Below are 25,576 nucleotides of genomic sequence, written 5' to 3'. Positions count from 1 at the left end.
TAACTCATCGGGCAGTGTACAGGTCATCGCATTACATATGCAAAAACAACTATAAATACAACTCTAAGCTCTTAAATTTGGCGCATAACATGGAAAGCGCGCCCTCAGGCCTCATGCCTGCTAGGCCTGAATATGCATCAATATATGTATTTCTTCATCTCACAGGCTGCGAAGCTATTAGTAACTCTTGATCGGAATGGTAGCCTCCAGGCGAATCGGCGATATACGGCCAGTTCACAGACATAACTCACAATAATGCGATGTATGTGATATGATATTTGGATAACCTAAGCCATATGTAGTAGTCATGGCAGGTAATACACGACGTGCCAAGTGTGTGACATGTCCCTGGATACCAGAGGTGAAAGCGTACTGGAAACTTGCTCGCAACTGAATCATGATGCAGCCTTTTGCTCAGCCCGTGCTTTCCGCTGATGCGTAAAATCAGTACAGTCAATTACGGGACTTTGAGAAGTCAGCCCACCGATCCATTGAGAGCGTAGAGCGAGTTCTTGCGGAACTATGTGTGCTTGAGCACTCAGCACATAGAATCAGACACCTGGAAACGTACCTTGGAGTCAACCTATAATGAAAAGTGAGCCCAAGAGCAAAGATTGAATATTTCGACAACGCACCCCCCTCAGCGACCGAGACCGGTTAGTTTGTGGTCTCCTGATACCATTGCGGTGTGCCTTGCGGTTCTGGTTGTGGTTGGTGTGGCTTTGCAAATTTCAGTTGGATAGATATCTACGAAACTACCAGACGCACTTTTTGGACTTGGCCATGGCGTCGACGTTAGTTTGAGGCTTGGACTCAAACGATTCAATGTGAATATTAATGACCGCGTTGGAATCAGGTATATCGAATGATGTGGCTGAAGAACTGTCTAGTTGATTGTCCCACGGTTCGGCAAACCCCGAAGGCATTACTCTGGTAAGCTAGATTAGTAATACGTGACTTACATCATTTCAAGTTGTAGGACTCGTCGTTTAGTATACATACTTATCGTTCAAACCACTATGTCGAAACATCACCCCGGTGAGTCTCCTCTCCTGTGACTCTAGAACAGATACTTGAATAAACGATACAGATTTGATTATGTGCCGGCGCCAGCCTGGTATTGGTGAGTACATCATAAATCGATCCGGTGGTGATGTTACTAATTTTTTATCCTATGAATGCTTCAAGCTATTGGCAGATTGTGCGAGAAGTGTGATGGTAAATGGTACGCCAAGCAACACTATCTTTCGTGCTATCAACTAATACGCAGAGACTCAGTCCCGTCTGTGATTCATACGTTCGACCTGAAACACTCGTCCGGATATGTGACGAGTGTAATTTTGGTACATATGGAGGAAGGTGTATTATCTGCGGATCACCAGGTGCGTTACAACTATTCGTGCGTTTAGAGCATAGATCATTCGTATCCTCGTAGGTATCTCAGATGCGTACTACTGTGCAGAGTGCACGCGGTTGGAAAAAGACAGAGACGGATGTCCGAAGATCGTGAATTTGGGTGCTAGTAGGACAGATTTATTCTACGAGAGACGCAGACTAGGTCAGTATTGCGTGGTTGAAAAGCTTCTCGTCAGCTGCTAACATAAACCCTTGTCCCATCCAGGCTTTAAGAAGAGCTAGCCTTACATACTACACTTTGTGCGACTTCACTCATGAGTTGCTCCAGATATTGCGCTCCAAGATGCCTGTATTTCATTATACGAAGACGGGGTAGGAGTAGGTATGCGTTTGATTGGCTACCCAAATGCGTAGAACACTAAGAATATATATATATCGGTATACATTTAGCAGTACACTGGGAAAGGGATAATAGGCGGGCTGTCGTTGGGGTTTTCCAGGTTTGCAAATCGCCTATATTCTCATTAGATGGCATTACGTGAAAGCTATAAGAACAACACACCGGAATTGAACCATGTCGACCTTCTTCGTGTGTTAGTAGATGGATGATGTAGGATACGGAAAACGTACAGGTGCCTTAAATACAACAAATATGTGCGTCTCGTCATGAGTGTCAAGAGATTCACATTCTCCACATAGGTCTTTCGCGCAATACGCGCAACGGTACCATGCTCCTTGAATACGCTCCATACAGCGATCGCAGAGCGCTGTGGAGTGAACCAAATGATAGAGATACTCTGAGAATCTTCGATGTGAGTGTGAAAGCTTATCAATATGGTCGACAAACCTTGTGGATCTGCGTTGGGTGCGAGGCCGCCAACAGGACCTGCCGGGACCTTGTACCTACCAACGCGTCACTGAATAACCTCGATGAATTGTTACAATTTCAAAGCTCACAGTTTCGGAAGGAAACCAGACGGTGACTCGAGTTGTACATTAACAGGTCTCGGTATCTTGAAAAAAGAATGCATTGGGTCATGGATGGCATATGACTTCTGCTCGCATGATTGGCACTTAACATTCGCGATGAGAGCAGTGTAAGTGTGTAATTGCAATGCACATACCAAGCTATATGCAGTGGGTGAAGAGGGGCATGTAGCACATTGATACCGTGTACCAATTATTGTCTGGAGAGTCATCAGCCCTTCATGGGAGTATGATTGCGAGGACCAAACCTGGTTGCAGCCTTTGCAGGACAAGTGGTGGTTTAGCGACTCGCCATCGAGCGCACTTCGGGCATGTCTCGAGCCAACGACCGTCTGAGCATATGAAGAGTATACAGAGCCTGGTTTGGAGCGGGATGCAGTCAAAACATGTGCTGCGTCCCTGCCTGTCCATAAATGGATGGCACGGCGGCTGGCCGTTTGCACTTCTGTTGTTTCAAGTGGATAGGGAATCTTGAAAAAAATAAGCAATGTGTCGACCCTGAGAAAGATGTTAGATACTTTTATCATAATATGCGAGGATATGTGCCCCCCGTCCGAGGAGTCCAAGTTGCCTGGAAGTCCTGCAGACTCGCAATTGGAGCAAATGTCGATGGAGTCGCAGATCGCGCAGTGGAATCGGGCACCAAGAATATCTTGTAAACAACTGAAATTCATCAGGTGCTGTAATCATGTCGCCATAGGCCACCTACTGTGCACACTTGACGCCGGGATGTTTCATAGCTACAAATATAGCAGTGAGAGAGGACAGACAGCTGTTGCTTAAAACACTCACAACGTTCCTCATTATTGTCGTTTGACATTATCATTGGTAGAGCATGTGAATATTCTGGTTCGCTTCTAGACCTAACAGACTTTTCCGTGACTACCAGGAATGCATGTGAAGGGTGTATATCGTGGACTTGGCTGCCCAACCAGGTATTAGTTCAATCTACATCGCACAAAAAGCCACTTGCCTGTAACACGCTCGACATAGATTGAATTTCTGACATGATGTACATTTATACCGCTGGTTCGCGATGGCTGAATTGCAAGTCGAACATTTACAGATATGCATATCATCTTGCTCTGTGAAGAATGAAGGTAAAGATGTCATTCCAATGTCGTCGGATATTCCATTGTATGCTTACCTACGTCTTCCCATCCATGATGGCCCCAGACCTTTTCAAAATACGCATGTCTGAGCTGGCCTTTCTGTCTGGGAGCGGAACGACTCCACGAAGATAAATCGTCTTCCGGAGACGTAGATTCTGCACCTGATCCATTCCGCCGCTCCGTGCTTGCACAAAGCGCATGTATCACGCCAGCCGATTCAACACACCCCGAGCACAGTTCAAAGCCCATAGTAGATGACTCGGATCCATGGCGAAATCTGAAACCTGACCGTGCACTATATAATGTAGGGCTTGACGAAGAGGAACCGGGTAAGGAAGGGAGTGGCTTGTTGTGTTTGTGTTCGCTGCGCGTCTGCGGCGACCCGCTTAATGTGACAGAGTCGAAGAACGTAGATGGGGATGGTGAAGACGACAGGAGTGTGTGATGAGAAGGAGGGGGATAAGAATGTAATGGCTCTAGGTCTCTGGCCTTTCCTTTGCCTAGATCAGAGTCTGAGGCATTGCGGAGCACGATGCTTGCCAGAGGTTCCTTCTCGCCACACACCGCACAGACGTACCGAATGCCATCTAGCATGACTCCACAGTCTGAACAAGTAGTGAGCGAGCCTGGAGGAGGTCCTGGAGGTGCAACAAACTGGAGCACCTCTGGTGGAATGTCGGGAGCGATTAGGTATGGAGCTTGGTCAGATGTGGAGGAGAGTGGGGGAAAACGCTTATATGAATCAGGGGTGTCATCGGAATAATCATTATCTGCTAGCTTTTGTTGCGAAACAATCCACGTAAGCTGCATGCTGTTTGGCCGCGGGGGCGAACCGCTAAAGGGGTCGGCGTCATACTTTACACTCAAATTGTCCTCGTAACCCGAATCATGTGTCGTAGAACTCGCACCAGTATACGAGTAGTAGTATTTCCCGCGAGGATCTCGTTCCAGCGCAAGATCTCCATCCATGTTGTTAGATGGAATGTGCTCGTCAGAATATGTTAATGATATTGACCTCGAATCAGATTCCGAGGGCTCAGGTGTTGCCCCGAGCATGGCTTTGATTGTGCGCGCATTTTGATCGCGCAACCACGCCGCCCCTCTGTCTTGAGCAGAACGCGCCAATGCTATGTCAATTGGCGTAGGAGAGCATGACCGATGTGAAGGGGCCATGTCAGATGCTGACGTATCAGGGTGCTCCTGAAGCTTGAGTCGTTCAAATGCAACTACAGGGTCTTCTGGAATGCGTTCTTCAGTGAAGAACTGGTGATTGTCTGCGAATGGACCCTCATCATGCATTGTTTGATCTTCCACCGCTGTCGAATCTCTTTGAGATGCCGAACGACCGGTAACACTGTTCTCGGGTATAGAGAACGAGTCTTGATTTTTGACCAAGTCATCCGAACGCGGTGTGATAGGGTGCACTGTCGATCCTTTTGCAAAGCGCCAATTGGTATCTCTCGAGCTCACTGTCACTGAATCATCGTCAACTTCCCCTCCTCCAACGGACCAGCTTAATTCGCCTTCGCTCCTGTTACGGCCTTTGTATTCTTCCATGCTAGCGAGACTTGATGTGTCGCTTAGGCTCGGGCCATCGTAATCAACGGTGATGTGAACACGTAGCGTTATCCGTCTGCTTCCGAAGCTACGGCCAGATAGAATTGATGCTGCAGAGGAAAGCGGAGGATCGTCAGATCCAGCCTGGAAGTATTGAATGGCTTCTGTGAGATCGGATTCTGTGGTGATATCGGTGATTTCACCGTCATCGTCCTTGTACGCAATCACATATGAAGTCGCATAAAGTGAGAAACACTGCTCAACCTGACCGATGGTGTGGAAGAAGAGAATATGAATGATAAGCTTTAAATTTAATGACCAAAGAGACGCACTCTGTTCCTCAGCAGCTCGTATGAACAATTCCTAGCGGAAGCAAAGCTTATCCGCTTGTTCCATCTATCGAAGGCGCACTTGACGACTAGGGGTCTGTCTGGCCTAACATTCATCTTTCCTGCAGATTATACGTTGGCCTAAGTGACCTTCCAACCAAAGGAGGCGCACGTTCCGCAGTCAAGTCAGCACTGTGTTCATCCCGCGCTCAGTAATTTCAAGTTGCCGATAATCAAAATGGGAAATCTCCTATCTACTGGTCGCTCATTGTTAGTACTGTGCACTAAGGATGCGAGCCTCTCTATATATATATGAAGTTACAAACGAACGAAGAACAAGAGACATTGTGCGCATATACAATGATATAATGCTGAAAAGTACTAGGACAAATGGAAACTGCCAACTCCTTCTTTCATCGCAATGCGTAATTTCTCTCGCATCACTGCTTTTGAACTATACTCTGGTAGCTTCAGGTAATTGACGCAGGTCATTACACTTGGCAGGTAATCATCTGCCACAAGTGGTGGTTCGTGTGGTTTGCGAACGACAGTGAGTGGAGGGTTAAGACCACGGAACCCTTTGAACACAGCGTCAGCCAGTCTTGAGATGAAATGTAACGAAACACACCTCCGATAGGAAGTTTCGGGCTTCCTGTGATAAATTGAAGGAAATCACGGCGAGCTAAGGCATCAAAGTCCGACATGATCCCTACAAGCTCGCGAATGGCACGACTCTCGCTGTGGAAGCCATGGTCGGCTTTGATAGCTTCATTCAACGCTACAGTCTTATTGTCAGTCAGGTTGACACCAGTACAAAAATTCACGTACTCTCAACTCCCCAGTCTTCGTCTGAGTTACCAAATAACATGACCAACTCGTCCGCCGAGAACGCCTGCAAATCAGAAATTGGGAACACCTTTGAGAAGCCCTCTCGGAACGCCCTGGCCTGTGGCTGAACGCCAGTGCCAATAATTGCATCCAGGACCTCGTGAATGTATTCTTCTGCATTTTCCGAAGTCACAGGAATGTTACGTCCACCAGGCTATAACATGCATTATGACACTTGAATAATGACAACAAGATGAGACTCACCCGAAGCTCGATGTCGTATCCGGGAACTGTGAAATCAAGCGCAAGATCTTCGACATTGACAATGTCCATTAATGCAACCTTACGGAAGAGCTAGATATCACGGAGGTAAGAAAACTTCTAGTCATGAAGTGGTAAATCAGCCCGAATACCTTCTCGCTCTGCCCTTTCATGGACGCGTAGCTCTGGAGTTTGGAGAGAGAGCTGGCAAGTTCGTTGTCTACAAGCTGGACACATCATATGAGTACGGTGTCTTATTCGCACACAACGTTTCTTACTTTCAAGGACTCGATGGTCAAAGGCACTTCCTCCCCTAGCACGAGTTTAACGAAAATCTTGTTGACTGAGAGGTCTATGATGCGGGAGTCCAACATTGCCTTCGCCACATATTGGCCAACAACTCGGAGGATGTGCGTCCGTTTTCTACCACTAGACGTCAGATATACAACAGCCATTTAGGCTAAGGAAGCACTCACTGTCCCCCATCATTTGCAATATCGTCAGGGCTGATAGGGGCAGGATAGAGTCCCGCAGGGTGATGAACATATATGCCAGGAGCAGCTGAGTCGGCATCTCGCCATATCTTGAGATCTCTCCTGGCAAACTCCTTCGAAACGAGGGAGTAAAACTCAAGAGTAGGTCCAAGCCCAGTCCCAACCTCATCAAAATACTCCACTTCCAAGATCGAGGATGAAGACCCGTAGAGCTCGAAAACCTTGACTGCTGACTCCAGTATGTGTTTACGAGAGATCCGGACCTTCTGGCGCTGCAGCCGTCCAAGAAAACCGATACCCTCGTCTCGCCGCGAACTGTCCTGGCTGCGGCCTTGCTGGCTTTGCCACTTCAGAATAAGGCGAGCGTATCCAAAGGAAGTCGATTGGAGGTAGTTGTACCTAGTGGCGAATGGAAAGAGGAAAGGGAAGTTTTGTGGCAAGTCAAGTGCCCAGTCGGGTAAGCATGAACTGAATAGAGTAAGCAACTGCAAGTATATAAAAGGAACGGCTGAATCACCTGACCACGATCATTGGTTCCTCCAGCTGACGAGTAAGTTTAGCAGTTAACTTGTTGTTAATGAAGGTAGTCTCCGAGAGCGCGCGACGATCTAACGGTCTGGCTGGCCGTTGGGCTTCCGCAGCATTCAACCTATGCAATACGCGAAGCAAACGGAGAATCTTGGCATGAGGGGCATCATCTGGGAGGGAAGAAAGGATGGGACTGGGTGATCGGATTTTAGATGCCGAGGTGTCTGCACGAGCTGTCAATATCATCAGATTCAACAACACCAATCAGGTTACTTGGTACCTACATTCTTGGCTCGGGGGAGGGCCATTTACTTTCTTGAACTTGACTGTATAGATTCCCTGCCACATGGAACTAGATGGCACAGGTCCAAGCTTCTTACGGATTTCATGCTGATGAATGGCGCCATATATTGTCAGGTCAAGGGGGAGAAGGTGATCATCCATCGAGAACTCAAGGTGCCAGTCCGACGGTTTGGCTTTTAGAGCAGCTGCATACGAGGTTTTATTCGGATTGGGCGGTCTAGATGATGAAATCGAAGGCGCTGTACTTGGAGTTGCAACTCGTGTTCCATCAGGAGTCTGCGCTTCCACTTTGCTACCGTCTGAGAATGTGTTGGATGAGTAACCCCCTACAGCATTATCGCGATGGCTTACCATCAGCAATGGACAGGGTGACGGTCTTGTCTGCAGCAGAGTCGATGTCATCGTCATCTTCAAATACCTTCCAAGAAAGCGGTCAGCCCCAAAGTTATATGTTTGATTTCGGTAATTACCTCAGCGTCTACCTCATCATCGGTAAAGTCTGATATGAGTCCGCCGTCTTGAATAAGGGCTTCCATGCGTTGGGCTGTAGATTGAGGGGCAACAGATGACGACGAACCAGTATGCACTGAACCAACGGCAGGCACTGTTGCGGAACTGCCTTCGCTCTTGTCACCTAATGGTCCGCCATTCTTAGCGCTGAGTCTTAAACTCCGGCGTCGGCCAATCTCCGAGGAGCCAGCAGCAGGTGTTTCAGAAGCAGGTTTTGCAGCACTGCTAGACTCTGCAGGCTTGCTTGTTTGTATTGGTGCTTCCGGAGGATTGCGCGAGCTTGCTGGGCCAAACCCGGAGGCTGCCAAAGCTGCTAACATTCCAGACAGTCCTCCGGTCGACATCAACCCCGTAATTCTGGGACGCAAGTAGTCATTCAATGCTTGGAATGTTGCGATGGCATGGATGGAAACCACCATGTTCTGGAGGTTGCGAGGAATGTCAGACTCATTATCTGCAACTAGACGAAGACGAAGTTGTCGGGCAAGGAGAGATGGTGAACTTCGCTTGGAATCTACCGTACGTTGAGTTTGACATAGAAAGGAGAAGGATTGGCATTGTACTCACCATCTGTTCCTTGTGAAACAGTGACGACATCAAAGTCCTCCATTCTCGTGAGACTCTCCTGCAGCTTCTTCACCAAAACAGCAAGTGGAGACTGAGTAACAGTTCCACCTCTCGGGATACGGCTAAATGCATCATACAATAACTCTTGGCGTCGTTTGCTAGTAACTGTCATAAAGTAAATTAAGCTATCCGATAAAGCGCAACAGTGATTCGTACCTGTACTCCTGGCAGCGTCAGTAGCAAAGCGCAACAACCCGTCGACAGCTCCGCTCTGCAAAAGCTCGAAGCTTGAGACAGAAGAGTGAGATGTGAAGTGATCTGCGATGTCCCTCAATGCAGACACCATGGCCGACTCGCCCACATCTGGAGTAGCAAGTCTATCGACAAGACGGCGAAGTTCATCAAAGGCATTATCTTCGTCTCCCTCCTCCTGTCCCAAAGAATACTTGAAGCGGATGACTCGGGCCCGTAAAGTAATTGCATCCTCGGGCTCCAAAGAAAGCGAGTGAAGCTTTTTGTACCCGGGTATTGTAGAGGAAATATGAAGAGGAATGTTCACAGGGTCCGCTACGATGGTGCCATCTGAATCCTTAGATTTCATGGAAGTTAAAGTTCTTGCAGCAAGTGATTCGATTTCGTGGAATACTCCTTCTCGCCGCAGGACAGGGCGGTATTCCGCTGGAAGCTTCTGTAGCAGAAGATCAACGAGCTGGAGTGCACCGATGACTAGTGAAGGATGATCCTTAGACGATAGAATCGATGAGGCAAAACTCGCAACAGGTACTAGCTATATTTCAAAATCAGACGGGGCTATAGAACAAACAAAAAAAGATACTCGCATTAAAAGCGTCCTTCAGCGCCTCCCCTTCAAGGAAACCTACTGCCTTCAGTAGACCTGTCAAAGTTTTAACCCGGACGGGGGTAATTACGCTAGCAGCATATACGTCTATCAAGATGGGCACCATTAACTGCATAAATCGTCCGACAACCTCCGGCTTGGAACGCAGAAGCTCAGAACGATCTGCTACTGCTGGCTCAGCCACAGAGGTTAAAGGAAGAATATCGTCAGGATCCTGCATTTGAAAGTCATTCATGCTGGTATCCTGAAATGGTTCTGCTGCAGGTGTTGCTTGCGCCGATGTGTCAGGGCTTGGCTGATAAGGTGCGAATACAGCTTGACGCGCAGCAGCGCGATCAGCCTTGGCTTTAGCTTTTACCATCCGTGACAATGCCTTGTCGGTATACCCCTTGTGATCAAACACGCCATCTTCAAAAGGTGTGAGTAAGCAATCATGTTATTACAAGATTGTCAGGCGTACCTTTTGGAAGAGGAGGCATTAGTTCGGACACCAGACTGAGGGCTTCTTCCACTTGCTCCTTGGATCGGTGGGCAAGATTCTCCATGACTGTCATATGAGTCACATCGCCGGCCAGCCCTTGGCCACCTTGCTCGCCCCCGCCGCCAGATGCTGAGGGGAGAACTCCCGTCAGGATCTGGTAAAGTGTATCAACGATGTCTGCCTGAAGTAGATTGAGGGTAATCTTTGGGCTTGCGCGGGCGGCTGTTGCCAGTGCCTTCAATAGTAAAGTGAATGTATTAGCAGCAATCAAGGGGGAACCTCCGGCTGGCATAAGAAGCAAATTGATCGCACGAATGGCGGTCTCATCCAGCAGGCTTTCCAGGTTCTCCGTCGCGGAGCGATGATAAGAGTCCACAACTCTGATGACGCACAGGCATGCAAATTCAACCAGCCTCTGGTCAGAATAGCCAATGCAATTGCGAATAATGGGCCAGACGCCAAGAATCATCTGGAAATGATCCGGCGAGATATTTCTGCAACAATTCGCAGCAGCTTGCAGCGCAGTCCTTTGTACAGCGATGGAGAAGAAGTCGAGATAGTTCAGGAGTGCCGCTAAACCATTTTCTCGTACGATGGAGCTAGGGAACTCTTCGGATATTTTTTCCAGTGTCTGAAACACAATTTAGGGGAGAATGTGGCATTGCAGCTGAGGGACTCACGCTCAGAGTCTGTTCTGCGAGATCAATATAAGATATCTCAATCAACTTGCTGCAAAGGACCGGTATTGCGCCGTGATAGACAACGGAGTGGGCTACACCAGGCAGAGCCTCCATCAGATTTGCCAGGCAACGACATGCCAGCATCTGCGCTTCGAGATTCTCATCGCCCTGATATGTTCCACCCCCACTCATCGCCAATGCAGCAGCTAGAGCCGCGTCCTCGTCATGATCATCGCCATCATCACCGCCGTCGTCGTCTTCGTCTTCATCTGCGCCGCGCCCACCAAGGATCTTCACGAGTTCCCTTACAAACTGTTCCACTTGGAACGAGCCTGCTAAAGTGTCTTCCGTGCTTATGCTGAGGAGCTCACTAAGCTCCTGCAGTGTTACCAAGCGAGTGGTTGGGTTCGCGGTTGATTTGATATTATTCAACATGGTCTTGAGTCGGCTTGAGAGGGAAACCATGTATGATCCAAATTGGCGATAATCTCCAAAAATTGCCATCGCAGCAGATTCGTCTAGGCCAGCAAATCCACGAGTAGCACCAACTGGTAAGCGTCCTTCTTCATCCCCGTTGTCGTCGCCTTCGCCATCACCACCGTTATCTTGGTCATCCATGGCGACGTCATCGTCATCACAGCCGTCAGGGTGTTCTTCATAGGCAGGTTCATCGGGCCTAACTATTGTAGTATCAAGCATCGCAATGTCTTCATCAGCCATCTTCGAAGAGCCTGCAGAAGCGCCAACTTTGCTTTTCGTCGCTGCTTTCGCCTTACTCGGTGATGACCTGTAACGTAACATGTGAGCAAATCCAGGGCGAGAGAGGTTGAATACAAACTTGGGTTTTCTAGGCATGGGTGCGGAGGCAGAGGTTGAGGCGTCTGTTCTTGATCTCAAGGAATATGCTGTAGTTCTTGTGCGCTTAGAAGATAAGGTAGTGCTCTGCCCCTCTTCTTCTGAATCCGGTTCTGGAGCGGCGCGCTTCTTGCCTTTGCGGTCTTTTGTTGGTTCGGTAATTGCAAGTGATGGGGCGGATGTAGAGGGAAGTGTCGCTCGATGTGCTCTGCTGTCAGGACGTCAGTTAAATATAACTATGGGTGCGGGAACATGTTCGCCGCACCTCTTGCTCACGCGGGCAGTTTCTTCTGACGATTCTTTAAACTTTCCGTTTCCTGAACTACCTTCTCGAGTACGCTTGTTCTTGGCCTGGGTTGTTGACCTAGTTTCACGGGTGTTCTCTGATGGCACTGCTATGTATTGCTCTGCTGAGTCACCTTCCCTATCTTTCGCCTGCTCGCGTTCCTTCTCCTTTTGCTTGGCTGCTTTTACTCTTGCGCTAGAACGTATTGGCTTGAAATCTATAGTCGATACCGACGCCGATGTGGATGGAAAGTGAGCTTGTTCTGATTCTAGTGGCTGCAAGGATACACTGGAGCTTGTGGCTTCTTGCTGATAGATTGGTTGATAGTCCATTAGAACATGCTCCCAGCCATCGATTCTGAAGTTCTGCTAGATGTTGGGAAGCTAGTGGTCAATGAGAAAGAAACGATGCGTCAACGCAATGTTAAAGCCGGTGCTCGAATTCGGGTAGATGCCGCCTGGAGAAGGCGTGCGAAAGCGATGGTGGCGTAACCTTGCGGGATACCCCGATCACCGAGGGCTTGGGGTTACTACGCAAGGATGCTTACTGCATTCACAAAATTTGATGCTATGTACAGGAGTGATCGTGTGATGCTCTAGAAAGACGTTCACACGAGAAGTTGACTTATAAAGCGACTTAGAGTCCAGCAGAGAGAACTGTTAGAACTAAGCTTGTTGCTTCGGGGAAAGGGTCAACTACCCTAACAGTAGTTCTACGCGAGTTTAAATACTGTAGGGTACAGAGATCTATGAAACTGGATAGAAGGAAAATAAAGATGAATAAGGAGAAAATGTAACGACGAGAATATTGGAGGTAGCATCCAATATTCGATGACGATTTGTTTACGAGTGTAACAGATCGATATTTATGCAAAATTTTCTGTTAACACTTCCTCAATGCTCTTCACGAAAATATCCACAATCTTCTCTATCTCTTCGGTGGTTGCATTGTACGCAGGGCCGAGCATGAGGTGGTCCCCCTTTGATCTATCGAGCGAGGAGCCACCGCCCATGCCCATCGCAATCAGTCCATTCTCAAAACAGCGCGCCTGCACCGCCATTGCAAATTGTTGGCCCTTCATATCAACACGGCGTGCCTCGAGGCTGGAGAAGTCGAATTCGACCGCAAAGAGAGCCCCAGCCCCGCGCACATCGAATGTATATGGCGCTGCGAGAGCATTTGGGGACTGTAGGCGGTCTTTCAGCAGCGCAATCATGTGTATGCCGTTCTTCCTGCACTGCACAAGGAGATCCTCTTCAATTATGACCTTCTGCACAGCTAAAGATGCTGCACATGCTAGTGGATTTGCCTGTCAAGAATAAATGTTAATAACCGGCTCTTCGATAACCTCACAGTACCGACCTGATATGTGTGACCGTGTTTGATCAATCCGGAACTCCCCCTGATCCCTTTCGCAACTTTAGGCGAGATGAGCACAGCACCTATGGCAGCGTAACTGTGGCCCAGTCAGTAACATTAAAAGAGAAGGGATGTGTACCACTCGCCCACCACCCAAACCCTTGGCTACTGCCTGCAGGTCAGGTGCAGCACCATCACCGAAGCTCTGCCAAGCGTGCATGGTGCCCATTCCTGGCGAACCCACCATCAATAGTGGTCAAGATCAACATATTGAGATCACTTACGGCCCATGCCAGTCATTACCTCATCGAGCATGAAAAGGGCACCATATTTGTGACAGACTGATTTCATGGCGTTGAAGTATCCCTTTGGTGCACTCACAACCCCTGTTGTCGCACCAACGACAGTCTCTGCGACGACTACCGATCGTCAAATTTTGAAAGGAGTAAATCATGACGACAATGACGTACAGCCGATTACCGTCTCGGGACCGAGTTCGATAAACTTGTCCTCGAGTTCTTGTCGGAGTCGCTCGACGTACTGCTCCTCCGTCTCATCCGGTTTTTGGAACCTCTTTGCAAATGCTGGGGAAACGTGGTGGAAATTCTGGTGGTCTAAAATAGCCTCATACGGCGCACGGCGGACAGGATGGTATGCAAGGGAGAGAATACTTAGGGTATTTCCATGAAAGGATAGTTGACGGGCAATGTAGTTCGTCCGTTTCGGCTGCCCGACCTCGACATAATACTGCATTTTTGTTCATGAGCCCTTGGGCTACGCCTCCACAATACCAACATACCTGTCTCGAGAGTTTGACAACAGCCTCCATTGCTTCAGAACCTAAATTGGTAGTGGTCAGTAAGGTTCAAGGAGAGTTCTATGGCAATACCTCCAGATAAGAATGCGACCTGCTCAAAGGCACCATCGCTGGTATCCACGAGCAGTTTAGCCAGCTCCTCTGCAGGAGGGCTGGAAAGCTGCATATTGTATACATCTATTCATGATCAGTCACTCGTGTTAAGGAGTGAAGAGAAAGACACTACATGACATGACATCGATTTGATCCTTTAGGGCTTTGATTACCTTGGGATGGTTTCCGCCGATGCAAGTCACAGCGGCACCGCCGATCCCATCGATAACACGTCGACCATCCTCCAGATCGATGTAAACACCATCAGCGGCGATGGCGATGGGAGGTGTCCATGGCGTTCTATGTAAGATAGATGTAGGACGAGCGTTCATGTTGTAAGTCGAGGGATCGATAATCTTGATATGAGCTCGAGTCTTAGAGAGCCAGAGCACGAACCTGGTTATTATAAGAGCGGTATCGTAAATGATGACAACCCGATACCCTGATGGCCCTGTCTAAAGGAGCAACGGCTCTCCTTCGACTAGTCGAACTTAATCTAGATTGAAACTCAAGTCGATTTGCCACACGATAAATCGCTTACGATTTGATAGTACGTACGTAGTGCCGATGGAATCCGAATCAGCAGACGTGTCGATTGACTCAAAGTCGTGTCAAACGCCGATCACCAATTTGGGATCCAGACTTACTTACAAATGTTCAAACTTTTTTCCGTCTCACTCCTTCTACACAAGTAATATCTGCACGATCAATGCATGGCTCCCTTGAGCAAGAAACGCAAGGAACCTTTACAATCTCGCACTATCGTCGATTTCTTCTCAAATAACGCGTCTACAAAGAAAAGCAAGCTTCAACACCCCCTTCCCAAAACGAACAAGAAGAACTTCAAAGCTTCCTTATCTCGGAATATCATCATTATAGATTCGGACAGTGACGATTGTATAGCGAAAAGAGACAACGGGAAAACACGAGCAATTCCAGGTGCTCAGAAACAACACGCTTCTCCGGATCTAGAGGAAAAGGGGAACCTACGTGGTTCTAATGAATGCGAGTGGAAGCAATCTCTCACACGTGTCGCTTTGTCAAATCATGAAGAATCTCATGAGGATAAACTCCCCACATTTGGAAAACCCGCTTTATTGCAAGTTCCCGTTCAGAGCAGCATGAACACTGTAGAAAGGAAGGAGACTTTACTCCAGTCGTCGGTCATTAAAGCCACTTCCAGCATCTCTACCTTCGGTGTTCCAACTTTGTTACTCCAGTCCTCAGTCGAGCCAACTCATGAGCTACTTTTTGAAGGAAACGCATCCGCAGAAGTCGGTATCCCCAAACCTTATAGGGATCGTGGAAATATACCACATTCTATCGATGTGGTAGATGTCGATTTTACAGGTGATGATGAGCAATGGGGTGTTGGAGACGATGAGCTGGCCATCATCAAAGCCGCTAACGATGACATTGAGATGGAGGATGTCTCAGAACAACTCAATGACTGCGTCCATCCTGCTAGTTGCCCTATCTGCGAGCTCAACATATCACGTTTACCTGGCTTGGTTGGTGACATGACCACGCTGCAGATTAGTAACCCCTCTGATGCACATTTTAGGAGAGACAACACCATGTCAATAAATGTCTCGACTCCACCGTTAGTTCCTCAAGCGCAAATGCAATCATAACTTCAGATTTGGATGTCACATGCGAGCCAAGTACGAGTAGACTCAAAGATGTCCACAACACCACCGACTTATATGCCGTCCTGATGACATCCTATAAGGAAAATGAAGCTTGGAAGGAAGCAGATCTCGCAGAGGACCGTAGTTCTCGATCATCTCGAGCACAGGGCAGCCGGAGAAAGGCACCATTTTACAAAGTTCTGCAGGGAATGCCCATCGCCGTTGATGCGTTCCGCTATGGAACCATACCAGGCGTCGCCGCCTACTTTTTAACGTGTGTATCCCAAACTGATACGCCGTCACAGCCTTCACACTATTTTTAGTCATGCTCATTCCGATCATTATACCAACCTCGCTTCAAATTGGAAAAGCGGGCCGATTTATTGCTCAGGTATTGTTCATTCTAGCTTTTCAGTTGAACATGAATATTAAAAGTGTAACTAGGGGATACAGCTAATTTAATTATATATATGTTGTCAGTTGATCCCAAGTGGGTTCATCCACTCCCGATGGATGTCCCTACAATTGTTCCCAACTCCGGCGGGGTCACTGTCACACTTATTGAAGCTAATCATTGCCCGGGATCGTGCCTATTTTTATTTGAGGGTCCACAGACTGTGCACGCGGGTGACAGCGCCTTCAAATCGCCATTTGTTGGTTCCGGGAAGACTTTCCGATATTTGCATTGCGGAGACTTCAGAGCTTCGCCTCAGCATGTAATGCACCCTGCGGTGAGAGGAAAGCAAATTGACCATGTGTATCTAGACACGACCTACCTAGACTCGAAGGTTAGTTAAGTTAGCTTGACGAGGCAATAACGCTTATTGTGTATCAGTATACCTTTCCTCCGCAGCCGCTGGTCATCTCAGCCTGTGCAGAGCTAGCCAAAAGAATCGTTTCTGGGGAGTGGATAGGCGCTCCAGACACGAATGGAAAACGCAACTCGACTATGGACGCTTGGGTCATTCCTTCAGATAGGGCAGACGATACCGTTATGAAAACACCCAAAGATAGGATGTTGGTGGTTGTCGGGTAAGTTAGTTATGGTATAAATCCAGCTCAGCCATTGATCCACTCTTGTGTAGTACCTACTCCATTGGTAAAGAACGCATTGTCAAGGGTGAGTATTGTGTGGACCGTATCTGGCTCGCTCAATTGTTTCTAGCTATCGCACAAGCTCTCAAGACCAAAATTTACTGTGATGCGCGCAAGGCTGCCATCCTACGATGTCAAAATGACCCTGAGTTGCATGCACTATTGACCAAGGACCCAAACGAAGCTGGCGTGCATGTTGTTCCGTTGGGCATGATCGTTTCAGACAAGCTCGAGGCATATGTGCAACGGTTCAAGGGGACATACTCCCGGGTGGTTGGTTTCAGGCCCACAGGATGGACGTGAGCATTTGTCATTCCCCATACACTCATCCATCGATCAATAACGCCTACTGCAGTTACACACCGCCGTCCGGCAGCGATCTCAGTCCACCTATCTCATCCATCATATCACGCGGGCAGTCGCGGCCCTTCACACATGCAGACCTGAAACCCATGCAAAAGTCGACATTCGCTGTGCAGATGTACGGCGTGCCCTATTCAGAGCACAGTTCATTTTTTGAGCTTACGTGCTTTGCAATGTCATGTGATTGGGTAAAGATAATTGCGACTGTGAATGTCGGAAATGAAAAATCCAGAGCGAAGATGGCAAAATGGGTGGAATGCTGGGAAGTTGACAAGAAGCGGAGTAAGGAGGCCATGGTAAAACCTAGAGCTGCTGATTACTGGTGATTTTCCATCCCTTTACACTGCAGCTGCAGTGCTGGTGGAATGTTTAGTGAACTCAGCTGAGACGTAGGGAGTGCAGATGAATCATATATTCATAACCACCTTGCGAGTATCTGCATTTTTGCGTGATGATCGGCCATACACATGGGGCATAAAGTGAAGGAAATGCTGCAAAAGAAATCAATAGACCTTCCGCGATAATATCTATTGTTCGGCAGAAGCCCGCTGTCTCCTCCTGAGATCTCTCTCCTCCGAGATGGTAAGCTTCGTGCCCTTGCCCTTGGGTAGTGATATCCAGGGCTTTGAACCATCACCGATGACGAAGATGTTGGAAATACTAATCAAAAACATTAGATTTTTACGTTGGCTTATGGAAGGCACTTACCGGGTGGCGAACGTCCTGTCCAAAGAATCTTTGACATGCACAATATCGAAACCACCAATGTGCTTCTCGCGGTGTGTGATGACACCAGCACGACCCATGTTACGTCCGCCAGTAATCATCACAATGTTACCGGTATCAAAGTGAACGAATTCGGTGATTTTTCCCGACTCAAGGTCAAACTTGAGAGTGTCGTTGACCTTGATGGCAGGGTCAGGATAACGGATGGTGCGGCCGTCGTGAGTGACGACATGGGGAACACCCTTGGCACCGAGAGCAACCGTGCGGACTTTCAGGAGCTTGTAAGAGGCTTCCTCAGCAGTGATACGGTGGATGGTGAAACGACCCTTGACATCATAGAGGAGGCGGAAGTGCTCGCCGGACTTCTCGATAGAGATGGTGTCTAACCAGCGGAAAAAATGAGATCAAATGAATAAACCAAGAAAAAAAAGCTTCTTTACCCATGAAGCCAGTAGGGAAGGTAGTGTCTGTGCGCACTTTGCCATCGACCTTGATCAATCGCTGCTTGACGATTGAGGTAACTTCACGGCCGTTCAGTGCATACTTCAACCTGTTGCGAAGGAAAATGGTGAGGGGGAGCGATTCACGGAGTTTGTGGGGACCAGGAGAAGGACGGGGAGCCTGGGGTATAATTCTGGTGCTTTAGAACAAGGATATCCAAAAGATCTGGGATGCACGCACGTAAGTACCGCTCAACTTGTCCAACATCCATGAGGAGGGTGCAGCAAGGCGCTTCAAGTGTTTTTTCGGTCCGCGTGCCTACGGATGACAAGGGAGAGTCAGCTCTGCGTTTGAGCATATCAAGCGGCAAGAAGAGCAAGATTTGCGAGTCAATTATCCTGGTACATCCATCTCTAAATTGTCACATCCACCCATTCCAACATCGATGATCGCGTAAAACCGTATTCATGGCTACCACGGGGTCCGTAAGAGGTGCTCAGGACGAGAAAACTGACCATGATGTAAGTCTTGAGGAGCGAACGGCGTCGGCGGCGACAATACTGATTTCGGTGCCTTCGTCTGACTGACTCAACACGCCCACTGAGCTCAGAAGTTTAGGGTGGGTAAACACAAATCACGTGATCGATCGATCTCATTATGGATTATGTAATATTATTGCCTGTAAGCCTGAGTCCCATACTATCGGTTATCACAACTTCGGTCAACCACTGGTTCGGACACTTTGCAATATCTCACTTAACTCTGCTTCAAATCATATTCTATCCAACCACATATCATTGTACACTTATAATACACTACTGCGAAGTTGAATAATTGAATTTGGTCGAGAAATGATTGAGATCCTTGTTCAGGTGTGACAGAGCCAAATATCACGTCTGCTTGTCACCAAACTGAGTCTGCCGTGGCGGAGTTTCAGATTTGCCGAACCACTCACTATTAGCAGATTTGTGCTCGTAGGGTCTTGGACGGTGCATGGGGCGCGCTCGGGGCAAGAATGACCATACCCCAACTCCGAGCAAAACGATCCAGCGCGAGTCGCGGATTCAAGAAGCCCTTGCTGGAGTTCAAGGAACTCCTTTGCAGCACCTTCTTTTGCACCGCACTGTCCCAGTCATCTAAATAGTTCCTACAGCCCCTCATAAATTTGTACAAGTTCATAGTGTACATTCAATATAACCTTTTCGATTGTTTAACTTTTAGTTAGAGTAATGAACGCTACGAGGCCTGTGCACTTGAAGCGCTGATACTGGATGCCGAGCGGAACTTGTTTCGGCAGATGTGACATTGAGTTACTATCGTGTTACATTGTGTGACTGTCTGAACCAGTGGTTGACCGAAGTTGTGATAACCGATAGTAATCAGCATAAATACTAGATGATGAAACGTCACGAGCTTTCATTATCACTGCGTGTGACGATCAAAGGACGGACAGTCTTAACTACTTACACTACCTTTTACTCCTGGACGCTCCACCATTGATATTCTTTCAAACACAATCCATAAATTCGACACGATAAGAACTTCAGTTTGAGGCTATTCTTGAGCAATGAAGCTGAACAGTCCATTATTGTTTCCTCACACCGGAACCCTGGCTCGAGTTGGTCCTCCTTCTCCATTGAATAAGAACAGGAAGTCGGTGTTGTCGACTTATGGCCTTGCGGTGCAGTCCGTTTTGATTAGGTTGTCATGCATTGGATATACTGATTGTATGAAACATTGGTTATAGGTGCAAGTACCGCACGAAGGTCTCTAGTCCCTCTTCAAGAAGTGGTATGCTGCTTCATTTGCTAATGGTAAACACTTGAGCTGCAGTGAACTAGTGGAGTTTGATCTCATGAAATGCCGCCTGCCACGTCGGTCTAGCGGCGCGATTGCATACTAGGAGAAGATGCCAGGCTAATGGACCCTATAGACCAAAAAACGGACGGATTGTGAAAGAATATACCAAAAAGGTGTAGTGACACGAAACGCAAATACACTTACTAATAAGAAACCGCATGTAGTCATGACTACCGTTTCTTCGATCTAAAGATGCCCACTCCAATGCAACATGAACTTGAAAGTCTAACCATCAGTGACGGTGTGTCCTACTATTACTTTGATAGCGGCGATGTCCCTGGAAAGACCTATACAACCTTAGTCTTCGTGCCTGGCTTGGGTTTCAATGGAGGTGTGATTTAGATAGTGCTGCGTAATGTCCTACCGACTTATTCTTCATGCAGGTGTTTTCAGGAAGCTTTTCCCTCTAGCTGCTGCGCACCGTCTCCGTATAGTCAGTCTATACAGGCGTGATTATAGTCCCACTACCAGCTTCCTTGATGCAGACTTGGCTGGTCTCGTGTCCCGTACAGTGGAGGGACAGGAAAGCTTCCTTCGCACCCAAGCGGTCGATATCGCTACTTTCCTTGTCAATTTTGCCCGCAAGCAACATATTCCCCTGGCGGAGGGTACCAGCGGTGGAATTGCCTTGGTGGGGTGGTCTTTGGGATCATTGCACGCGCATGCTGTTGTGGCCCATCTTGATGCCTTGCCACCTAGTGTTCTGTCTGACCTTGAACAATATCTCCATACTGTAGTTTGTCACGGTAGGCACATTTTATCTTCTAACACTTACGCAATGATGAACGGTGTTACAGATATAAGTGGAGTTTTCATTGGTATACCGAAGCCCCCAGGCTTCAATGTGGAACTTTGGTCCGAGACCGATGTCGAGAAGAGATTCAAGCTTTTCCATGAATGGGTGGCAGGACACTTCCCACACAAGAATGTCACCTCAGGAAGCATTAATGACCTCGAGTTGTACCAATCCCCAGACAAAACTCACTCCATGAACGAGCTGTCTCCTCAAGAGTTCGCAGCGTTCACATCTACCAAGACTTTCGGTACTTCCGACACACTCATTGTCTCTATTCAAGTAGACGTATTCAAGGCCACGACACGACGTGCAATCTTCGACACAACTTTGGCGGAGAAGTTCATGCCCAACCTACGTGTCAGGTACATGTGTGGTGGAGCGAGTCCTGGTGTTATTGTCTGGGCATTGCATGAATTTAGGAAGTGTTTGGCTGACCCCAAGCCAATTTATGGGCCTGATGCCGAAAAGGCACGAGATGTAAAGTTCAAATTCCAGACTGAGGGGAACCACTTCATTTTTTGGGATGAACCAGAGGTTGCCGTAGAACAATACATAGCTACCATCAACCTTTAGAAATAGTGGCCCCAGTTGGCTGCAGAATGGTCAATTATTCTTGACATGCGGTGCATATCATTCTAAGTTACTCAGCCCAGCCCGCCACGCACCAAATAAAACCAAACCGAATTGCGGCCGTGCGGGCGTATCCTTGACCTAAACTTGAGTTCAACCTGTTATCCCGCCAAAGACGTCGGCAGCTGCGGCAGTGCTCATTTTTTTCTACTTCTTCTAGATCTAAGACAATCACACTAGGCTAGACTCTTCAACACATTCGATAACCCATGCTTGACCGCCAGCTGCCTCCCAAACTACCTTATAATAACTACTCATCAGATAATGCTTTCGATAACCAACAACACCTCAACTCTGGCGAAGGCTGGCAGGCCACCTTCCTAGGCGAGAAACCTCTAGCATCTGCCCTGGATGGAGGAATTCCCTATGCAAGACAATCATCCTTGCGCCTGGCACCAGATGCAAGCCTGGCGAGATTTAGAAAGTTCTTGTCTCGTTATTCCATTTTCTCCGACTTACCATCTGCATCATCGAATTCGCGGCGATCTATTGGCCCTCTCACAACACCTTCCCCATCTTCTGCCGTATTAATGTCTCGATTTATCCTCTTGTGCAGTTTCTGGTACGCTACATCTGCACTTTCGTCAAATACTGGCAAGACTATCCTCAATCAATGGAATCACCCTGTCACCCTCACAATCGTACAATTTGCATTCGTCGCAGGGTACTGCCTACTCTTCATGTCGCCAGTCATCCAATTTACAAAATTGCGTCCGCCAACTCGCGCCATTTTGCGAAGCACCCTGCCCATGGGCATGTTCCAAGTTGGTGGTCATATGTTCTCTAGCATTGCAATTTCCAAAATACCCGTCAGCACCGTTCATACTATCAAGGTATGCTGGACCATCGGTTCCTTATTTTTAAGTGATGAACGTGCTTTCAGGCTCTATCTCCACTGTTCACCGTTGCCGCTTACGCCATACTTTTCGGCGTCAAGTACTCTCCAAGGACGTACTTATCTCTACTGCCCCTGATCATTGGTGTCATGCTGGCATGTACGTTCGAGTCCGCTTCAAATCCGACAGGTCTCATTTGCGCATTTGGTTCTGCCCTTGTGTTCGTCAGTTCCAATATCTTCTTTAAGAAGATTATGCCATCAGGGTCACAGACATCGTCAAACAAGTTAGACAAACTCAACTTGTTATTTTATTCTTCGGCCATGGCATTCGCATTGATGATCCCGATTTGGTGCTTCACCGATCTTCCTCTTCTCACTGCTGACTCTGTCCATGTCACGCACCCGGCTCGTGGACATGAGGCTCCTCATTCTATCCCGTATTATTTCTTCATGAACGGCACCGTCCACTTTGCGCAGAACATCATCGCATTTGTGATCCTTTCCAGTACATCTCCTGTGACGTACTCTATCGCCTCCCTTATCAAGCGCGTCGCTGTCATCTGTATCGCCATAGTGTGGTTCAACCAAAACGTACACCCCATGCAGGGTCTCGGTATTGGGATGACCTTTCTCGGTTTATACCTGTATAATACGGCGAAGAATGATGTTGAGCGAGGGGAGAACAGGATGCGCAGGGTAGAGGCCACGCGGGACATGATGCTCCCCATTAATCGGATAGAGGAGAAGTTATTGAATGGGAGCTCGCCATCATCCCCCGTCCCTGGTACGCTGGGGCTTCCGGTAGCCGCAGCCACAGGAATGGGGGCACACCCTGCTGCTGGCCGACCTCGGGTGCAGATCTCCACAAATGCGCATTTACACCCAGATTCATATGGGAACGGGCATGGGCATCCTAACCAAATTCCTTCACAAGACCCTTTGTCCGTCTTTTCAAAGCGAAATACCGTTTCGCCTACGGAACCATACCCGTCACCGCCTCCCTCCCTAGACTCGCCAACTTCCAATACGGTCCCTATTGGATATCAGCTCCCACGTATACAGCAGCATTTCGGGATGGAGTCGTTCACTGTGGGACACGTTACTGCTTAACAGGACTTAGTATCTCTATCCATATTTATTCTCGAGGACTGTTGCCTTTTGATTAATGTAGATGGTGTTACCAACAGTCTCTACATGACATTAGACTATATAGCGCTCATTTTGAGCAAATGACGATGCGGATATGTACATACGTGTTTCTAGGCTCTAGCTACTGACCGCCATTTGCGTAAGTCCCGTTTGATCTAAAGTCCATATTCAGACGTAATCGTCATACCTACGTTTGAAGCTTGAGCTCGACACCCTCTTACACTTGAGTAGACATGACTCTGATCGTTGATAGTGAGACAGTTTCGGCAGCAGCAACTGCCCCGGAATCCACAGTCGAGTATAGTGCTCTGACAGCAACAACAACAACGGAGGCAGCTGCACCTCAACCAGGCGTGACGCCCACTGTGCTGGAGGATACGCCACGCCCAGAACCAACATCTGTTCTGAACGCGTCCAGTGCCGTTGAGGCTACGCTAGAAGATGACAAGGAACCACAGAATCCATTGACGGAGAAGTTTACCGAGGCTGAGTGGAAGGCCTTGAAGGAATTCCGCGTGAGTTAATCAAGACCATTCATGCACTTTAGAGATGGTGTTCAATTGTAACATCAACCTATATTTGTAAATCACAGTCTACTTTGCCTGAAACATTCAAGGAGGCATTTCCAGAGCAGGATGGTGCTGGGTCAACGCCATATAACTTGTGGGGTGTCACCATCAGCCCACTGAAACCCAAGGATGCCCGCGTCAGCGTCGTGTTAATGAAGTTCCTTCGTGCCAGGTGCGATTCGTTTTCTTGGACTAGAATCTATCATGAACATCAACTGGACAGGAATCTCAATCCTGCGGAGGCCAAGGACATGTTCATCTCTACTTTGCAATGGCGCAAGTCCTTCAAGGTCGATGACGTTATGAAGGAAAAGTTTCCAGAAGACATATTTGGAAAGCTTGGAATAACATATGGAAAGGACAAAGACGGACATCCCATCGCGTATGTCCATCATGTACCCTCTGAGAAGTCCGAATCTCGTTCTGACTCGATTTCTGAAGGTACAATCTATACGGCGCCAATAAGGATCTGGATGCCGTCTTCGGTGATACACAACGCTTTTTAAGGTATACACGCATCATCATCACTCTCGTGGTGTCGTCCCTGACATCTCTCTAGATGGCGTGTTGCTTTTATGGAGGAAAGTATAGCCCTGCTTGACTTTGAGACTGTTGACCAAATGGTCCAGATCCACGGTATGTATCTTGGTAGTCATGTTTGCTAAGCTTTCATTCAATATCACCAGACTACGAAGGCGTAAGCATGTCGGATAGAACACAGGCCTCCAAGAATGCAGCATCCGAAGCATCCAGTATATTCCAGGGCCACTATCCTGAGTTCCTGGTTCGTATTTCTGTCTCTACTGGCTCCCGAATGTAATATATTCTGTTCACAGGCGAAAAAGTTCTTTGTCAACGTGCCTAGCTTTCTTACTTGGATTTTTTGGATATTCAAGCCGTTCCTATCAGCTGCAACAGTGGCGAAGATGAGTGTTGTTGGTTCTGGTCCCAAGGTCATCGGAACCGCTCTTCTACCTCTGATCCCTGCCAACCAGTTGCCGAAGAAGTACGGTGGGGACGCTGACGGATTCTAACCAAGAGAGTGAGTTTATGAAAGCCTGTGTATGATTTGAATGTGCTTCTGCAGTCGAAAATCCCGATTCCCAGCCACACTGTATCATATCTCATATATCCCGCTCAGATATCAGCTCTAGTGTTTTCCGATGAGACCTACGTATATTCCGCGAGCCTACGTGATTCGTGTATTGTTGTACCC

At 48.0% G+C, this 25,576-nt stretch overlaps 10 protein-coding genes across 10 annotated transcripts; 6 read left to right on the top strand and 4 right to left on the bottom strand.

The window, feature by feature from the left end:
• Nucleotides 1-24: 24 nt before the first annotated feature.
• On the bottom strand, nt 25-846 carry HD556DRAFT_1378939 (ribosomal L29e protein family-domain-containing protein). The gene is made up of 5 exons (XM_041303169.1): nt 769-846; nt 636-720; nt 572-583; nt 485-520; nt 25-431 (listed from the first exon to the last, which is right to left on the bottom strand). The coding sequence occupies exons 1-5, from the start codon at nt 783-785 to the stop codon at nt 396-398; spliced, it is 186 nt and encodes a 61-aa protein (XP_041159212.1). The 5' UTR covers nt 786-846; the 3' UTR covers nt 25-395.
• Nucleotides 847-961: 115 nt separating this feature from the next.
• Nucleotides 962-1,736, top strand: HD556DRAFT_550643 (PHF5-like protein). The gene is made up of 6 exons (XM_041310926.1): nt 962-1,038; nt 1,091-1,123; nt 1,189-1,225; nt 1,279-1,382; nt 1,436-1,558; nt 1,622-1,736. The coding sequence occupies exons 1-6, from the start codon at nt 1,020-1,022 to the stop codon at nt 1,636-1,638; spliced, it is 333 nt and encodes a 110-aa protein (XP_041159211.1). The 5' UTR covers nt 962-1,019; the 3' UTR covers nt 1,639-1,736.
• On the bottom strand, nt 1,616-5,529 carry HD556DRAFT_550709 (uncharacterized protein). The gene is made up of 10 exons (XM_041310927.1): nt 5,345-5,529; nt 3,491-5,276; nt 3,317-3,428; nt 3,136-3,266; nt 3,053-3,083; nt 2,862-3,006; nt 2,481-2,813; nt 2,314-2,429; nt 2,204-2,259; nt 1,616-2,153 (listed from the first exon to the last, which is right to left on the bottom strand). Exons 1-10 carry the CDS (start codon nt 5,456-5,458, stop codon nt 1,951-1,953), a joined length of 3,027 nt encoding a protein of 1,008 aa, XP_041159210.1. The 5' UTR covers nt 5,459-5,529; the 3' UTR covers nt 1,616-1,950.
• Nucleotides 5,530-5,543: 14 nt separating this feature from the next.
• HD556DRAFT_1519842 (uncharacterized protein) lies at nt 5,544-14,873 on the bottom strand. The gene is made up of 27 exons (XM_041309141.1): nt 14,804-14,873; nt 14,396-14,752; nt 14,242-14,346; nt 14,152-14,192; nt 13,823-14,099; nt 13,637-13,771; nt 13,499-13,583; nt 13,356-13,449; nt 12,883-13,302; nt 11,973-12,202; nt 11,691-11,918; nt 10,853-11,639; nt 10,152-10,803; nt 9,672-10,099; nt 9,049-9,619; nt 8,833-8,997; nt 8,226-8,779; nt 8,107-8,173; nt 7,737-8,054; nt 7,442-7,685; nt 6,907-7,392; nt 6,709-6,853; nt 6,583-6,657; nt 6,434-6,523; nt 6,170-6,383; nt 5,970-6,119; nt 5,544-5,919 (listed from the first exon to the last, which is right to left on the bottom strand). Exons 2-27 carry the CDS (start codon nt 14,592-14,594, stop codon nt 5,723-5,725), a joined length of 6,957 nt encoding a protein of 2,318 aa, XP_041159209.1. The 5' UTR covers nt 14,595-14,752; nt 14,804-14,873; the 3' UTR covers nt 5,544-5,722.
• A 29-nt stretch (nt 14,874-14,902) lies between these two features.
• On the top strand, nt 14,903-16,304 carry HD556DRAFT_550324 (uncharacterized protein). The gene has a single exon (XM_041310925.1). It carries the CDS (start codon nt 14,976-14,978, stop codon nt 15,894-15,896), a length of 921 nt encoding a protein of 306 aa, XP_041159208.1. The 5' UTR covers nt 14,903-14,975; the 3' UTR covers nt 15,897-16,304.
• HD556DRAFT_1432530 (DRMBL-domain-containing protein) lies at nt 15,980-17,677 on the top strand (the record flags this gene model as incomplete). Its single annotated transcript, XM_041305132.1, has 7 exons — nt 15,980-16,167; nt 16,217-16,284; nt 16,338-16,681; nt 16,729-16,925; nt 16,979-17,013; nt 17,059-17,287; nt 17,344-17,677. 7 exons carry the CDS (start codon nt 15,980-15,982, stop codon nt 17,675-17,677), a joined length of 1,395 nt encoding a protein of 464 aa, XP_041159207.1.
• A 100-nt stretch (nt 17,678-17,777) lies between these two features.
• HD556DRAFT_550321 (ribosomal family S4e-domain-containing protein) lies at nt 17,778-19,147 on the bottom strand. Its single transcript, XM_041310924.1, has 5 exons — nt 19,034-19,147; nt 18,759-18,836; nt 18,518-18,698; nt 18,060-18,459; nt 17,778-18,011 (listed from the first exon to the last, which is right to left on the bottom strand). Exons 1-5 carry the CDS (start codon nt 19,034-19,036, stop codon nt 17,879-17,881), a joined length of 795 nt encoding a protein of 264 aa, XP_041159206.1. The 5' UTR covers nt 19,037-19,147; the 3' UTR covers nt 17,778-17,878.
• Nucleotides 19,148-20,570: 1,423 nt separating this feature from the next.
• On the top strand, nt 20,571-21,747 carry HD556DRAFT_1309171 (uncharacterized protein; the record flags this gene model as incomplete). The annotated part of the gene is made up of 3 exons (XM_041300244.1): nt 20,571-20,709; nt 20,762-21,124; nt 21,176-21,747. 3 exons carry the CDS (start codon nt 20,571-20,573, stop codon nt 21,745-21,747), a joined length of 1,074 nt encoding a protein of 357 aa, XP_041159205.1.
• A 141-nt stretch (nt 21,748-21,888) lies between these two features.
• HD556DRAFT_1378874 (triose-phosphate transporter family-domain-containing protein) lies at nt 21,889-23,976 on the top strand. The gene is made up of 2 exons (XM_041303168.1): nt 21,889-22,637; nt 22,688-23,976. The coding sequence occupies exons 1-2, from the start codon at nt 22,014-22,016 to the stop codon at nt 23,750-23,752; spliced, it is 1,689 nt and encodes a 562-aa protein (XP_041159204.1). The 5' UTR covers nt 21,889-22,013; the 3' UTR covers nt 23,753-23,976.
• A 48-nt stretch (nt 23,977-24,024) lies between these two features.
• On the top strand, nt 24,025-25,394 carry HD556DRAFT_1432527 (CRAL-TRIO domain-containing protein; the record flags this gene model as incomplete). The annotated part of the gene is made up of 8 exons (XM_041305131.1): nt 24,025-24,089; nt 24,210-24,306; nt 24,384-24,532; nt 24,584-24,742; nt 24,802-24,867; nt 24,920-24,996; nt 25,047-25,144; nt 25,197-25,394. The coding sequence occupies 8 exons, from the start codon at nt 24,025-24,027 to the stop codon at nt 25,392-25,394; spliced, it is 909 nt and encodes a 302-aa protein (XP_041159203.1).
• Nucleotides 25,395-25,576: the final 182 nt, after the last annotated feature.

The sequence above is a fragment of the Suillus plorans genome (assembly GCF_016647745.1).
Source record: "Suillus plorans strain S12 chromosome Unknown HD556scaffold_35, whole genome shotgun sequence".
Classification (NCBI taxonomy): domain Eukaryota; kingdom Fungi; phylum Basidiomycota; class Agaricomycetes; order Boletales; family Suillaceae; genus Suillus; species Suillus plorans.
This window is presented reverse-complemented; position numbering and strand designations above follow the sequence as displayed.